We start from the raw sequence: 17,093 nt of genomic DNA on the forward strand, positions 1-17,093 counted from the left end.
AATTTCACATAATTGTTGCACACCGTCTATTTAGAATTCATTAGAATCCCTATAAGGCAAATCCAAAAAGCCACCTTACACTCTTCTGATATCTCAATGGGTTTTCTTGGTCCTTTGCAGTTTCTGTAACTTTTGGTTAGTTTCCTCTTTACCCTACCTTTATATCCTTTCTTCCTTCCGAATGAGCCTAGGGTGGCAAACAACAAATGCTAAAACAATATACAATATACATAATTGACTGGGAAAGATCTCAATTTAAAAGGCATGCTGAGAGAAGGTCTTCAATAGGTACCAATAAGACAACAGAGATAGCACCTGTCTAATATTCAAGGGAAGGAAATTCCAAAGGGTGGGTGACACAACACCAAAGGCCCAATTCCTACATTTTGTAGAACAGACCTCCTGATAAGATGGTATCTGCAGGAAGCCCTCATTGCAGAGCACAGTGATCAGTTGAGCATATAAGGACTGGTATTATGTTTCATGTATCTTTGCCCCAAGCTGTATACAGCCTTGTACACCAAAACCAGTACATTGAATTTGGCCCGACAGCCAGAGCAATTCTTTCAACAGATACATTCAGTAGCTTATTATTTTACTTCACTTGTCCTCCCATCCTTTCTGTGGGTATGCATGAGAGACGGGCAGGTTGGAATACTGGTTCCTTGATCTCTTGGATTCTGGTAGGCCAAGGAGTGTGTGCTCCACCTTCTAGCATGTATCCTGAATTGTGTGTACATGCTGAAAACCTTTGAAAGGGGAAAAACTATGTGGCGTCATGAGTCTGTCTCAGCTGCTGGCCACAGTAAATTAGATCATTAGGCCAGTCAATGATCCTTAATCTCTGTTCCTGTTTAGATTAAGGAACACTGTATTTTGAAGTTCTGCCTCCTTTGTCTTACTGTACATGATGAGTATTCACAACTTTCTGGCAGCAACAGAATAAAGAGAGAAATGTTTTACATTTGGCAGCAGTGATCCCATTTACATCCTAACTGAGGAATTGCATGCCATCTGAAATATTATTCAAAATGCAACAAATGGAAGGTGAAGCTTGTAAAGGACTGTAGTATGGCATGCTAGGAAGAAAACTGGAAAAAATGCGTCCAGAGAAAGAGTGGATAAGTCATACTCCTGTCTCTGATAGTTTTGCTATGAGAGTATGAAAAATTATAGTGGAAATTTCCCCTTTGTTAAATAAAACAAATAGATCAGCTCTGCAAGGATGTGTGCAAGTAGCGTAAAGGAATGTGATGGGCATCTGAACACATGTTTCAGATGAGTTTATATTCACTCATACTGCTTGCTTAAATGTATTGAAATGAATCAAGTTATGTATTTTAGTTATTATAATTGCCCTTTTCCATTCCCATATCATTGGCTTGACTAGATCATGTTTCAAATAGTGCACAGGATGATATCTAGTTTCAATCACTATGATTCTGACAACAAATGGTTTGGCTAAATGTTAGAAATTTGACTTAGCATTGGAAAGCAATTATTGATTTTGAGTGAGGATTTCAAGGAAAGAACATTATGTGGCAAAGAAGTTGGTCCAGTCACATAGAATAGAAATATGTGAAATCAGGAATAAGGGAACTGAACAGAGAACTGTTCTTTGTCATGAGCCAAGCTAGATAATCACCCCTTGCAATACATTTTTTATTTAACTCCATGTTAATTTTTTTTTGGTATCCATATCTAAGAGAATTCTGAGGTTGCTCTAACCACTAGTGATTTCAGATGCCTAGGTTGCTGAAATAGCTCAACGAGAAAGATGTTGTGTTTCAAATGAAGGTCTGAAAGCAAAAGTCATTGTGGCATCTTCAGAATCTTTCAATAAAATATACTTACTTATCCTTTTGTTGCAGTTTGTTCCATTTAGTCCTTTATTTTCTGTTCTTCCTCTATAGAACTTCAACCAGCTTTGTATATGGGAGCATGGAACAATAATTTCAATGAAAGCTTGTTATGCCGTGCCATTATGTTCTGGCTTTGGCTAAATGTGCTTGACTCTTGGCTTACGTCTAACATAAACACAAGACCTATAATTGCCATGCATATAAGAAAATTGCTGTATCTATTCAGAGTTTCTAAATGATATTCTGTGACCTGCACAATCAGCTTAGTTCCCTGTTCCATATTGTAATGGAAAGTTTTGGCCATTGACCTTCAGCAGCTCTGCATTTTTTTAATGACCAAATGTGCCAAGGTGAAATGTATTGTATTGTATAAATACCCTAGGAGCTAACATCAAAGCAATGTGCAGACTTATTTTGTTATAGTGAAGTGTAATCAAACACTTTCTTTTCATTGGTTGTAGATGTTAGAATTATATGGGCTAATGAAAAAAATGGTTTGTTTTTAGATTCCTAGCATCCTTCATCTTGTATGTGGAACTAAGACTGGGAAATTTTTTTTTTCCTTTGCCAGTGTCAAGAGAAAAGAAGCCATTTATATATTTTTGTTCAGAACTGTCAGCTGCCTAGAGATTTTGTATATTTCTGCCCTTAAATGCCAGTATCTGGCATTTAAGTGATCTAGCGTGTCCCTTGGCCAGTGGTCTGTTTCTAAAATAACCAATGAAGAGGTTAATAATGGCTAAGAAACTTCTTGTCTCTGGAGACAGGCTGGGCTATTCAAGAGTGGGAGATAGCTGTCCTGCACTCAGGATAACCCTTTATTATTTGTTCTCTAATTCAGCGGAATTCCAGCAGTTGCTTTAGGGAAACAGAAGAGCAGGTTGGGGATAAGAAGTTCTGCCCATTAGTAGCTTTCACCACATACAAGAAAGAGAGATCTAAGATTTGTAAAGGAACATTTTTGTTCTTGTTTCTATATTGCTGGCAACTTGCCTCTGTATTGTTGTAGGCCTTCCTGCATAGGCCAGCACTGGAAGTCTGTCAAATGCTGTGGATGGACTGTATTCTATCCTTCTGTTCTAATGGAACAGGAACATTCTTTATTTCTTTTATGAACTGGAAAACCTGCAAGCCCATGCAGCCTATTCGTAACAAGCCCCACAGGAATCTTATTCCTGGACACCAGAATGAGGCAGACAACTATATCAGCTGCCTTTATTTTCAGCCAGTTGGTTTACTTACACTTTCTTCCAAAACCCGTGCTACATGTTAAGCTTTTATGAATTTGACATATAAGAAATGAAACCCTACCGAACAGCCTAGAAATGTTATTTTCTCTGCAATAGCCAGAGTCTGCATATTCTTGTACCACAATGAGAAGTTTTAAGTCATGTAGCATCTTTCATTTCTGGGCCAAATAAGTTATTGCTGCAGCCAGCATCCACATTCCTTAGATCAGAAAATTGCTGTTTGGTCATTCCATTAGATCAAAATGGCAAGTTGTGGGGAGGCTTGAATAGGGCATATTCTCTCTCTCTCTCTCTCTCTCTCTCTCTCTCTCTCTCTCTTCAAAAACATCTGGCCAGAATATGGATGCCAGAGGGCATTCCCTTCATAAGTGGAAAAATGTTCCCTTGTTACCAAAATCACGTTAACAATAAATTGGAATTTATAATTGGCTTTTAATAGTTCGATTTATTAACTTTAGCCATTAAAAATGTGCAGATAATATATCATAATATATTTAATCTTCACTAATGCTTGCACCTTCAGTCACTGTGAGGTAACGTAACATACGTTTTACACGAGATCTATCTGAGCTAATCTTCCTTAGTAAGGTAACTTTTTAAAAATTAGTGTAACCATATACAGTAGATGGTTATATTTGATAGAATAATCCACAGAGCTTTTGTATAACAGATCAACAAGCAGTATCCTGGATATTTGTGGTTTTGTTTTTTCATTCCTGTATAAACTTTTCTGCCTGTCCTTCTTGGTAGACATTGGAACGAGACCAAATAATAATGTTGGTCTTTCTGAACTTAGCACAAAGAGTTCAGTTTCAGCATTGTCCAGAAAGGCTTCCTTTGCTTTTGTTTTGTATCACCTCAGAAAGCCCAGTCCTGTTTCGATAGCCAACACTCTGCCTACCCAAGTAAAATAAACACATGAAGCCGCTGGATAGAAAGGCTCAGAGTCTGCCAACACTTGAAGAAACTGGCACTTAGGGAATTATTTTGTAATTTGGGCTTTAGGAGGCATTGCCTAGGTATCTGGCCAAAGTTTGCCCACTGGACTAATAAAATAAAATAAAATAACTCTTTCCATCCATAACTCTTTAGATGCTGCTTTCCTTTTGACTGGGGCAGCTAATAAGACTTCTTGAATGATGGAGTAAGATGACCTGAAATAATACAGAAAACTGCAGTTTTCATTAAATCAGTTATGAATGGGATAAAGGATATTTGCAGTTTAGATTGATTTTGAATCTTCTCGTAGATTGTCCTGCAAACTCTTCTATCCTGGAACTATTTTACTAAAGTAATTGCTGTCTCAAAGCTGCTCTTATTTCAACTGAATTTCTTTCATCTGTGCGATGTGTGTGTGTGTTGTCTACAAGATTTCATAGTAAAGCCTGCACTGAGATATAATTCAGAATACCTCCTCTCTTTTTAATTAACTGAACTGGTTTAGAAGAATTTTTAAGTATCATCTTTCTGAATAAGCCCCCGAAGTATTAAATTTCCATGGGGAATAAGTATTTGAGCAATAGTCCTCATCCCCTTTATGTGAGGTTGCTCAATTCCAGTCCAGCCCCATTCATGCTATGTACAACAGGTTGAAGTTTTCTGGTAGACATCAGAACTGTTGCTTTCCTTAAGTCCTTGGGGCTATCTCTGTGCCACAGTGTCAGGACATGGTCTGGGTAAAACTTGAAGCCAACATTCTGTGGGTTTGAATAAGCAATTTAAGCATGTCTGGAAAGAGGAAGGTGAGATGCTTGTATACATTGTTAAGGAGTTGCATTTATACGCTGTAGACAGAACTTTCTCTTCTTATTTGCTTGCTTGGGAATCAAATTGATTTGCACTGTTCTCAAGCCAGAACAGTAAGGCTCAAAGGCATAGTAGCCTTCAATAATGCAAACTTGATTCCTTGTTTCCCTTGTATGATTACATATTTTGCAGACAGAAAATTCTGTTTCAGTGAATGTACAAATTACACAAGTCTTCTACTTATTTGAGCATGAGATTGAGAATAGTGTTGTATTTGTTGCATTCTGCTTTCACTAGTTCACTATGTTGTTAATAACATATGTCCATGCAACCCCAAAATCTCTGCATGTTGACCTATGGTAATTCACAGGTTTATGTTCAAGGAAATGGCCAATTTGAACCCAAAACATATTTCTGCTATATTACAATTCACCATTTTGGTTTGCCTAAGATAATAGTTGAGAACCCCTGGATTTTACTTTCTGAAGGAGTTTAAGTTGTTTATAAAACATTAGGCTGGGAGAAAAGTAATATTGAAATTTGTATTTGTGATAGAGAGCATCCAAAATATAGTCTGTATCACTAACCAGAGCACCAAATTTGTTGGCAGTGGTAGAAACGGCATATGTAAATTATGATCAGTTTGAGTGTTTGTTCTATGTATTTTGTTTGTTTGTTTTTGTTATTTGCATGTTGGTAAGTCAATAAAATACCAAATAAGTTTTCTTTATGTCTGTAACTCCTCAGAATTATAATTATGCCTGTAGCAATATATTAATAGATGGCTTGGAAAGCTTTGAGCTTGAAACTATTTTAGTTTCTTTGCTAAGTAACAGTAAGTCAATGAAACTGAACTGCAGGAGTTTCTGAAAGCTTTGTTATGTTTCATGGAAAATAACACATTTAATTTTTTTTTCTTTCACTGTGTGAAATGATATATTCATATATGTCAACACAGATCCTGTACCATGCAAATAAAAAGTCAACATGTAGTACATATATCCTGTATTATATAATGCAGTAGATGCATGTGGCAGACATGTGAGTTACTTTCTAATTTCCAGATTGCTAGCAGTCAAAAAGAAATCTATATATACTCTATAGCTCGGTCATGAGCATTTTTGTGGCTTGAAGAAAGAACAGTAGTTTTGGTTGAATAGACATGTTGCACAAAGGTTCATCACTTGGAATGGAAGGAAGCTCTGAACAAATTACAGAAAGCTTTACTTGTTTTCTTAGCAGTTTCCCTCCCTGTTCATTACAGTGCCAGGCCCTAAACTATAGTGCAGTAATTATCTATTGATGTATATAATATGTGTTATTCTGTATCATTACCTCTTTTGCATAAAGACTATATTGTGTGCAAACTGTTAAAATTGTTCTGTTTTCAACCAGTCACATAGACATTATCTCTGTGAAATAACTTGCCTAATTCTGTTTTAATAGGATTTGGTCAATACTGGACTCTGCACTTTTTTCTTTTTCATTGCATCTGTTGTACTTGCTGCTCTAAACCATAACAAAGGAGCAGAAATTGCAGCTGTGGTAAGAAACAATGTTAATTTATTTTCATTAGTTTATAGGAAAGATAACCGGTTAACTTGTATCCTTTTCACAGTGCTAAACAGCATTGCATGTTTTGCTCAACTTTCTTTTTCTGAAGATTCATCATTTCCTGCTTTTTTTTTTAAGTCAGCTTGCAAGCAGTGAGGAGGCTATTAATAGGATGTTAACTTTGACATGCTAGTCTAGTCAATAGTTTGCAACAGTGGTGAAGCCTGCAACTTCAAGTAGACAGTGCTATGCCATAAATCACCAATATTGTCTAGCACTGTCCTATTTCAGTAGTGAGCCACATGAACACTAGCTTGTGTTAACTTCCTTAGGAAGTTAATACTGTTAATCATAAAGAGGGCTACAGATATTCAGCAGCTACTCCTTTTAGTATTTTACTAAAAACATTTACTCTGTGTATTAACTCTATGTACCTCTTTTTTGTGTGTGCATGAGGTCTTGATATATAATATGAATGCGTCTGTTTGTCCTCTGCTGTGCTATGATATCTGTACTTTATTTCTAGTTTGCACCCCTGGCTCCATATTGCACATTTGTCATCCATTGTGCATTGCCGTTCATGCAATTCATTGCTTATTTGCACCTTGCTGCTATTCATGCAGTTTATTGCATATTTTAACTGAGTTTAAAATTTGAATAACAGCATGTATTCTGGTAACTTCCTTTGATCTTGTGAGGTGAGAGGTGGTTGATAAATGCCTGAGCAATGAAAGAGAGAGGAGGTAGGGAGACAATAGTATGGGACCACCATTTCAGTGGTTATAGGCAGAAGGGTTGGTCAAAAAGATATGGAAGAAGGAGTGTTAATTACTGTAAGACTGCAATTTACTGTCCTGTAATTACTGCTGCCCCGGGGACTGCTAAGTGAAGGGCAGACTACAAATTTGAATAAACAAATAAATAATACAGTCAAATCAAAGGTCCATTTAACTAAGTTTTGTCTACACTTATTGACAGCAGCTCTCCAGAGTTTCAGATAGTGACAACAGCTCTGTCTGGAAATACTGAAGGTTGAAGCTGGGGCCTTCTGCATTCACTGCTGATGCTCTTAACCATGAGCTATGGCTCTTCTGCAAATTTTAAAGAGTTTTAAAAGTGCAAGATTCTTATGCATTGCAGAGAATGGCAGGAAGGTTCTATGTCGTATGTTGCCAATTCATGGCCTGTGGGCTGCATGTGGCCCATATAGGCACGCAACCCAAAACTCACGGCCAAATCAGTACTGCTGCTGAATTTTGCTGCTGCAATGTAAATTGTATTCCCTCCACCGCCAGCTGGGGAAATGTGATTGTGAGGGAGGGGGTACCGGGGAGGGCAAGGGTTAACGTTCCCTATGCCAATCATCCCCATAAGTATATATGTGAATGGGTCTGTCCACTGCTGCTGGCTCCTCCCAAGCCCACTGACATGCAGTTCTTGGCCTTCCACTCAACAGTTTCAGGGGCAAAATTTTGCTCTAGGTAATAAAGGAAAACTCCCCACTCCCAAATAACAGTGTCTTGTAGCACCTTAAAGATTAACAAATCTATGATTGGATAATTTTTCATCAGCTGCATGGGAAAGGCTTTTATTCTATCTAGCATGACATCAGCTCATCAACCATTTTCCAATGCTTAAATGACTGTCCTGTTGTTATAAGTGGAAGCAGTTGGGGTGTATGGATTCCTTAACTTAGGTCTCTAGAGAAGTCCTATTAGTAATTTTCAGGTGCTGTGCCTTATTGTCTTATGAATGGATCTCCCTTTATTAAAGGTACCAGCAAGACGGACAATTCCAAAAAGGCAAGCAGTTAAATACCCAATCAACAAAATGAAGAGACTTAATATGTCTGGCTTGTTTTTAAAGAACTTTGAAGTAGCATGAAGGATAAATGTACGCTATGTAATTATAATTGAAGATATAAGGTCAACACACAAAAGCCAACAATCAGCTGCAATATTTCTGTATAAAACTACTAAATTCTTAATCACTTCAATAAAATGTCATTCTTTTCCTTTTTTGTTTTTGTTTAGATATTTGGTTTTCTGGCAACTGCAGTTTATGCTGTGAATTTATTTTTAGCTGTTAAAAATTGGAGAATTAACAGCCGACAACAAAACACAAGGCAGACCAGTGATTATATGCGTGCTCGGACAGAATCCAGAGAAGTGGATCATCGCCCAGAGATTCAGCGTCTGGATGGGTGAAAATCTCACACAAAATGGGATTTCCCAGAAGAAGAAAAATAAAAGCCTGCAGACTTTTTTTTTTAAAGAAAATAAATGTTCACTTTTATAGGAAAAGGAGGAGCATGTGGTGGCCGTGAGCATTTGCATGTACAAAGAGAGAGAGAGAGAGAGGACTTGAGAAATTATGGCATGAAGGCCATAATTGCAGAACTTTTCAAATGAAGATACTTGTCCATAAATGTGGTAAATGAAGAAAAGGATACATTAGAATGAAGAATTGTCTTGGTGCACAGTACTTTGAGTTAGCAGAGTCAGAGAGAAGATTGGTATTCAGTCTACATTCCCACCATCCAGTATAAATATGATAGTCAGAACTGGCAAAAGATTGTTCTTTTGAAAATGGAGTTTCCAACCGTAGACATAGTGCATCAGGGAAAGAGATAGCAATAACATAAATCAGGTATTGAGTTACACAGCCACTGTGTATGTTCCCTTAACTAGATTCCCCAATTAACTTTAGTTCTAACACTCCTACAGTTCCACTGTGTATCTATAACAGCCATTCACGCCAGTTCGAGGATTGACTGGTGGAAAATAAGTTTTCTGCTAAACAGAAAACACAAAGCCCACTCCATTTGTGACCACAACCAGGTATGAACTGGGATGTAACGCCTCAATACACTACACATTGATGTCCTTTTCCACTTTACAAGGGAATAATGTGAAGTTGGTATTGAGCCTCTCTGTTCCTCTTCCATTCAACCATAGGAAAACTGATTGTGGTCAGGGTTGTTTTGTGTTGAGTTCATATCCATACTGCAATATTCCTAAAGCTATATACAGTGGTACCTCGGTTTTCGAATGTAATCCATTCCGGAAGACTGTTCGAGTTCTGAAATGTTTGAAAACTCAATAGCTGACCGCTAGGCCTAAGGATCTTGCACTCAGCAGAAGCTGCGTGGCATGTTTGACTTCCAAGGTGTGTTTGAAAACCGAAGCATTTACGGCGTTCAAAAACCGAAATGTTCATCAATGGAGATGTTCGAAAACCGTGGTACCACTGTAATTGCATACCCTGAGAGTGTGTGTCTGACTTCAAATTTTGATTACCCAGATTACTCTGCATTATTTTCTGAATTAGAATCTTTTTATGAATTTTGCTAAAGTTATCTGAATAGTAAAGCTTTTTTAGGCATGAGAGCAGATCTACAAAATGTTTGAATAATTGTCCACAGATGAAGACTTATTTTGCTGAGTAGCATTTATGTGGTTCATTTAGTTTACATACCATTCTATATAATTCCGGTTTCCCCTCAAACTTCCCAGCAGTGTTTCATGGGGAAAGTAATGTACTCTGTGGGTAGGGGATTTGGAACCAGTCATTAGAATCTCTCTTTAGCTTCTTGCTTCATGCTTCTTGCATCTGTTGTTTAGGTCAGCCACAAAATGAGTATATGAAATCAGTAATTCTCAATATGTTTCCATTATGATGATGAACAGTTATCAGTGGAGATACACTTATTCCTGGGACAGTTGTGTATGCACCTTGAAAGCTAGGAAGTAGAATTGTGAATGTCTGTTGAATGTCACTGATTGTAGAGTGTGAGAGTCCCCATTTTTATATATGTTGACCATGTTGCATGATATTGGTGAGCCCTCTAATCTTCTGGATCCTAAAAGCATATTTAAGCCTTTAAGATCCTTTATTTTTCCTAACACTTGAAGTAAATGTTAAAATAAAAGTAAAAATTAGTAAAAATAAAAGTAAAAATTGGGACTGTCCAAGGCTGTGTATGATCTCAACACCAGCTGCTGGGGTGAGATTCAGTATCCTAAGAATGCATTGGCTTCCGTTTTTCAAAAAAGCTATTTTGAACTCCTTGAGGCGGTGGAGATAAGCCTGAAAATTGTGGGCTGTCCCTGGAGTGGCTGGAGGGAAATCCATTCCTCTGCATAGGTCCTGTTGTCAGCAGAAGATATGCCAGTCACTTGACTTATTAGTCATGTGCAGAGCTATATTTTAGTAATAATCCCAGAACCTTTTGAAAGCATATAAATGTCTACTTTTTGAATGGGAACTCTATTTAAAAGTTGTGTAATGCAAGAGTACTCTGCTTATTGCCATGGCTGATTTCCTCAAATAACAAGGGTGTATTCTGATTTCTGCCCAATTTGTTAAAAATAAGAAAAAGAACTCAAGCTACCAGAAAACCATTTTTTTGTTCTAGTGGTATTTTTTGGGACCAAAGAATAGCTATACATTTTTAGATTGGAGACACATTTGTAATTTGAAAGGGATAGGTTTGGTGTGATGATACATATTTAATATAAAAAGATTGTATATTTTATGGTATGTTTTGACAATATGCTCCAATGAAATGCAGGCATTCCTGAAGCACAGACTGCTTGGACACACATTTAAGAACATTTCTGTTCTGAATTTCCCCTGCAGTGTCCCTGATACTATGACGAGGCTTTCTTTTTAGGATTTTATTTGATTTTGGCGGGAAGAGAGGGGAGTATTAGACGCAGAAGCAGTGATCCCAAGAATTATGCACATAGATCCATGTTTTCAAGAAGTCCTTTGACCTTGCACTGCTTGAATAGCAAATCATCAAGCTGCTTGGCAAACGGTTTTTGAAACTGAGTGGAGTTTCAAGAGCAATTTGTAATATGACCTGCTAGTGAGGGAGTCTGACATTAAGATCCCATTGGCAGTGATGAGAGCTCTCTAGTTTTTTGTGCACAGTGCATAAGTTAAAACTAGGTAGTACTCCCCTGCTTGCTCAGCTCACTAACCCCCATCTCTGTCCCTCCGTTTTCCTTTCCAGGATCACAACCTCTCCCCCTGCCTGCTTAATTTTCGTACCTCAACGTGCCCCCTCCCCAGTTTTCTTTGTCAGACAAAGCCTCTATTAGTGCCAGAGAAGAGAGCTTCCCCTTGGCAGGTCATAGCAGCATCTTCCCAACCCACCATCCTCTTCCTAAGGTGATCCATTCAGACTCTGAGATGAAATTCTGCAAGGGCTGATACCCAAGTCACTGCTCAGCCCATGTGCCTCTTGCACACCTTAGCGACTTGCACTGCCATCACAGTGTGATGTCAGACCAGTACAAATGTTATATAGAGAGATAGGAAAACGAGATGACAATGATATCTGAAGAACTTGCAGATAAAAACTGGACATTTTCTTTCAAGTTTGCAAACATTATTCAACTTATTACATTCTTCTGAAAGTGCTTGCTTAAGAGCAAACTGATTCAGCTGCACAAGCCGTGTGCACTATGAGATTTGTTTGCTTGTTTTCATTTCCAGCCAAGTTTAGCTTAAGTTGAAAGAAAGTTTCTTAATGCCATGTGAGTCGCAGTTCTGTTTGGGAGTGTGAGTATGATCTATACAAAGATGACTCTTGATTGAATGTTTACAGGATTTAAAGTTGTGGTAGAAAACAGGGATACTTGATATTGCCTTAGAGATCTAGTGTCCATTTCATAGCCTATGTATGCTATCCAGCGAAGTCATATTGATAGCAGACCCGTTGAAATAAATGGATTTAAGTACATTGATTTCAGTGGGTATACTATGAGTATGACTAAATTCAGTATCACCACAACTTAAGTAATAAAATGCAGCAAGTGGCAGCATCTGAGTGACTGTCATATGTATGTATATTCTAGTACAGCAATTTATTCTGTTTTTCACTCCATTATGCATATGTGTTCACCTGTCCAGCTAAATGTAGAGATCTGTATGGTGTTGGGAGTGCCCACTGATGTAAGAGATTAACCATGTATACCTTGATTAGCTCTCTCTAGATTCTATAGAGAATCAGATTTTGTGTTCCTTCCAAGATGGATTCTTGGTGCAAATGATTCATTTGCCCTAGTAGGAATGGTTCACTCCCTATTATGTTGTTTCAAAAGCATGACTGAACCTGTGTCCAAAACAAAATAATCCACTTTATAAAGTGTGATATTATTTGGAACCCGGTTTATGTATATGTTAATCACTCATCTGGGATAGTGCCTGTCTTAATCTGTCCTGGAGGGGTGGCTGAATAAATTCCTTTTAGTAGTTGATAGTAGCTGAATAACTCTTTCGCACGCCTTTTGGACCACATCAGTTGTTTCTCTCCCCTCGCCCCTGCTTTTACCCATTTTAAGTATGCATCATTTTAAACTTGGCAAAAGCAGTTTTTTTATGCATAGTTTGTACAGTAGCCTTGATTCTTATATTTATATTAGAGGACTTTGTGATTTCAATATTGAGTTAATTTCTTCCCTATGATTTTCATGGAAAGTTTTAAAATCTGTTTTAAAGCTTGCTGTCAGCCTTTGTTTTGTACTTAATTATGAAGACGTAAGTACCCAAGGCAACATGTAGATATTTTTGGAGTTTTAACTTCTATAGTTAGGGCTGGTCCCTACAGCTGTGCTAATATCCTTTAGGTGAAAAGCAAAAGGGTGGGATCTACTTTTTAAAAAACAGCTGCAGATGATTTTGTAAAATAACTGTACACCGCTGTTGCAGTTTAATTCAAATGTCTTGAGAGGCACAGAAATAGATAGTTTGAAGGAAATATCTGATTCCTTTTTTCTATACATTCCACTGATCTTTTACTCTGGAGTTGTCCTGTTCAAGTTCAAGAGTGCAAGGCTGTTCTGAAGCAAAAGACTTAGATTGTAACTTTTAAAAATGTCCTTCACTTGCAAAGATGTAATATGAAATCTCTCAATTCTTGAAGTGGGCCTTTTGGTAAGACAGGAGTCATGAGCTCTGCCAACAAGCCATGTTTAATGTGGCTTAGGCTGCAATCATATACCTACGGACATGGGCGTAAGCTCCATTTAACTCAGTGAGACACTTTTGAGTACACATGTTTATAGCTTGAATTGTCTATTATGGGGAGGATAATCACTTTTGTGTGCCACAGACACTTTCTATTGCCGTCTGAGGACTTCTCTGTCTAAACATTTCAGTAAAACTAGATGGAGCCTGACACTTCCAGGGCCAGTAGACACTATAACATCTTAATTTTCATTGTTGCCTTTCAATACTGTCTTCATTTGTCCAGTGTTTCAGACTTGAATGTGTATTGGTATTTCCCTTGTTGCATGTTATGAACGCCTAGGGCACTCCTGCACTGCCGTTAGTGCACCTTTTGGTGAAAGTTTGCAAGGGGAGAATGCATATATTTGTTATCAGATTTAGTGACTCTTGGATAGCTCCCATTCACCTAGACACCCTGGAATAACTGATGCACTTAAGTTGTCTTCTGTGGACAAATTTCACATCTGCATTATTGCGGATGGAACCTATTTGTATATATTGAAGTTTAAGTAACTGATATACCAATATTGAAAAGGTAAACTGTATATTTATTATTCATAGTATCATCCCCGTTTGGATTAGAGACGTTGACACTTGTCATGCCTTTTCCTATCTGTTGATGAACAAGACACGGTCTCACCTAGGGTGCCTTTGTGTGCGTGCGTGTATGTGTGCTCAGTCAAATTAAGTTCCTACACACAAACACTATTTTTGTAACCATGAATGGCTCATAAATTGTAGTTTCTTTAAGCTTCTGTTAAATACCAGCCTTAATGAAATAACAAGGCTTCTTTTTGGAATATGCACTTAAGTACTCTGCTTTCCAGTTGGACTTGAAAGGTATGCTCCAATTGTGCTGTCATGTCCTAACTAAAGTTTTTTTTAAGGAAGTATAGGTGCTTTGAAGACCCCAATTAATCTACGTAGAAAGTAAAATTGGTTAGTGGTGGAACCAATTTGGAATTGGCAGTAAAGGAGTGATACCCAGTTTATGTGCCAACCCAAGGCAGTACATTGAAAGTAGCACTAGTGGGTGAACTGGTCATTTTTCCTCCTCCTAAAGCAGTTTCAAACATGTAGTAAGGTTGCATTTCCACACATCTTGCTTTTTAAGGGACTGCCTCTGAAATCCAGTAAACTTGAGCTAGACATGGAAATTCAAACCCCAAGTAATGTCAATCTGTGTCTCAGTTCCCCTCCCATTGACTGATGCTGTGTTCCAGCAGACCTGTTTCACAAACCAAAACTCTGGTGACCAAAAACATTGTTGCATTTTGTGATATTTCTTGTTCAGGATGAGATTTGTGACCATAGAAGCCTGTGTATTGGAACTCAAAATTTTAGTTTGCTTTCAATTATTAAGTTATCTAGTATGTGAAATACTCTTTGTATTAAAACCAGAAAGTTGCTATTAACTTTTTGCTTATAAATGTTTAATTTAATGCAAATTGTGGGCTTCTCAAATGGTTGCAGAAGAATCTTTTGGTTAACTCAAGAGTTAACTTTTTGAATTGGTCAATTCCTGAATTAGGTAGAATGGATCCAGTTTTCTTTTTGGTAGCATGCAGCTGCCCTTAATTCTCTAGATTTATTGGGTACTGTGAAATAACAGACATTCCAGCTAAGTACAGAAGAGAGTTAAGAGAACCCATTGCTTGGTATACAGCACACTAAACACTCTTGGAAGCAAGTCCCAAGGATTTAAATGTTCTTACTTCCAAATAACTGTGGTTAGTCATGTGCCTAGAGTACAATACCAAGCACACTCTGAACAAACAATAATAATTGAAATGCTTGGAACTTAACTTACAGTAAATGTGCTTAAGAACAGAGGTTAGAAAGTTGCTCCAGTTGCCATCTTGTTGCAGTCACTACAGGCTTTGCTGTAGACTTCAGAAGAAAGTGGCTTTCATCCTACCTAGGCCTTCAATGTTTTATTCTGACATGTAGATCAGTCAGTTTCCTGCAAATCACAGCACCTTTACACTAACAAAAGAGATTTGCACCATAATTATATTACTTTGCTCTGCATTCAGATGATGACTTCTGCCTTCCTGGTTTAGCAGCAAAAAATATTTAACTTGGGTACGCAGGAAGCTTTCCTGTGCACAGACCCCCTTTCGTTCCATATGTGCAGAATCCTGTATGTGCTGTGAAACCTTTCCAAAATTTAGTTCAACTGGTCCTGAAAGCATTATGGAGACAAGTGATAGCTATATGCCATGCACTTCCTTTTAATTTGCAATATTAGTATACATTTTATAAATTTCAAGATGGATTGTAGTAATGATTTTTTACTTTTCTTGTGATACTGAATGCAATCACTAAAGCGCTGCTTGATCTTGTCCGTTTTAAAATTTATTCTTAAGCGGTGTACTTCTGTAAGTTTTGCTTTGTATATTGGCATGACTTTTTATTGGTAATTTACAGTTTAATGTGGCTGTCTTGTTTTGATCAATGCTAATATTTCCTCTGTTCTTTTTGATACACCAAGATACTGAGCTCTACAAAAAATAATCTCATGGTACATGTCTGTTTTCATAGTGTTTTTAAAAAATCTGTATTTTTGTATGTAGAGAAAACCATAGGTTTTCTGAATCCTAATCTTGTATGAAATCATCGTAAAGGATTTAATAAATGGATAGGAGCAACTTGTGTAATCCTTTGTCTTATTCCTCAAATGACATATCACTTTAATCCACCTCCAAGTGAGTTGTTGAATGATGCTGAGAACTTTTACCATTCAGGCAAATGGCCATTGATTCATTTTTTGCATAAGTATCAATGAAATCCAAGGAACTGTACAAAACCCACGAGGCACAAAAGTGCAGCTCTTCAAATCTGCAACAGTGTCACAAACAAAGTTGCAATGGTGACAGAGGTTGGGAGATGAACACAGAACACCCCGCCTCCGGTGGCTATTCATGACCCCATGGATACTTTGTGTGCATGCTGAGCTTTCAAATTTCCTTGTGGTGGAGGGGGCAGGATATAAGCTCAATAAATGTAATCTAATAAACCTTTTGTGGGACGCAGGTGGCGCTGTGGGTTAAAGCCTCAAGCACCTAGGACTTGCCGATCGAAAGGTCGGCGGTTCGAATCCCTGCGGCGGGGTGCGCTCCCGCTGCTCGGTCCCAGCGCCTGCCAACCTAGCAGTTCGAAAGCACCTCCGGGTGCAAGTAGATAAATAGGGACCGCTTACCAGCGGGAAGGTAAACGGCGTTTCCGTGTGCGGCTCTGGCTCGCCAGAGCAGCGATGTCACGCTGGCCACGTGACCCGGAAGTGTCTCCGGACAGCGCTGGCCCCTGGCCTCTTGAGTGAGATGGGCGCACAACCCCAGAGTCTGTCAAGACTGGCCCGTACGGGCAGGGGTACCTTTACCTTTACCTTTACCTTTAATAAACCTTTTGCACACAGTCGTATGGCTTTATTGACATAAATATAATGGGTTATCCCGAAGACCTTTCAATGGGGGGTGGGGTGCTAGAGAAAGAATTATAGCCAGCTCCTGAAATAGCTGCTTTGGAAAAGGGGCATTTAAAAAACCAAAGGTCTGTCCTGCTCACTTCCAGATGCTAATGTCCCAAGATGCCAGTGTATTTCTGCGCCCTGTGAATAACCTGTGAGAGCTGCCTGGTAGATTTAAAAAGACATCAGAAG

At 38.2% G+C, this 17,093-nt stretch overlaps 1 protein-coding gene across 2 annotated transcripts in view; it reads left to right on the plus strand.

Annotated features, from left to right (window-relative positions):
* Nucleotides 1-16,083, plus strand: part of CMTM4 (CKLF like MARVEL transmembrane domain containing 4) — a 36,550-nt gene extending 20,467 nt beyond the window's left edge. For both annotated transcript variants that reach the window (XM_083753538.1, XM_083753537.1), the window contains 2 exons: nt 6,305-6,403; nt 8,446-16,083. In XM_083753538.1, coding sequence (XP_083609664.1) covers nt 6,305-6,403; nt 8,446-8,619 — 273 coding nt within the window. In that variant the 3' untranslated portion in view covers nt 8,620-16,083. The remainder of the gene's footprint in view (nt 1-6,304; nt 6,404-8,445) is intronic.
* Nucleotides 16,084-17,093: the final 1,010 nt, after the last annotated feature.

Source organism: Podarcis gaigeae (genome assembly GCF_964106915.1).
Source record: "Podarcis gaigeae genome assembly, chromosome: 8".
NCBI lineage: Eukaryota > Metazoa > Chordata > Lepidosauria > Squamata > Lacertidae > Podarcis > Podarcis gaigeae.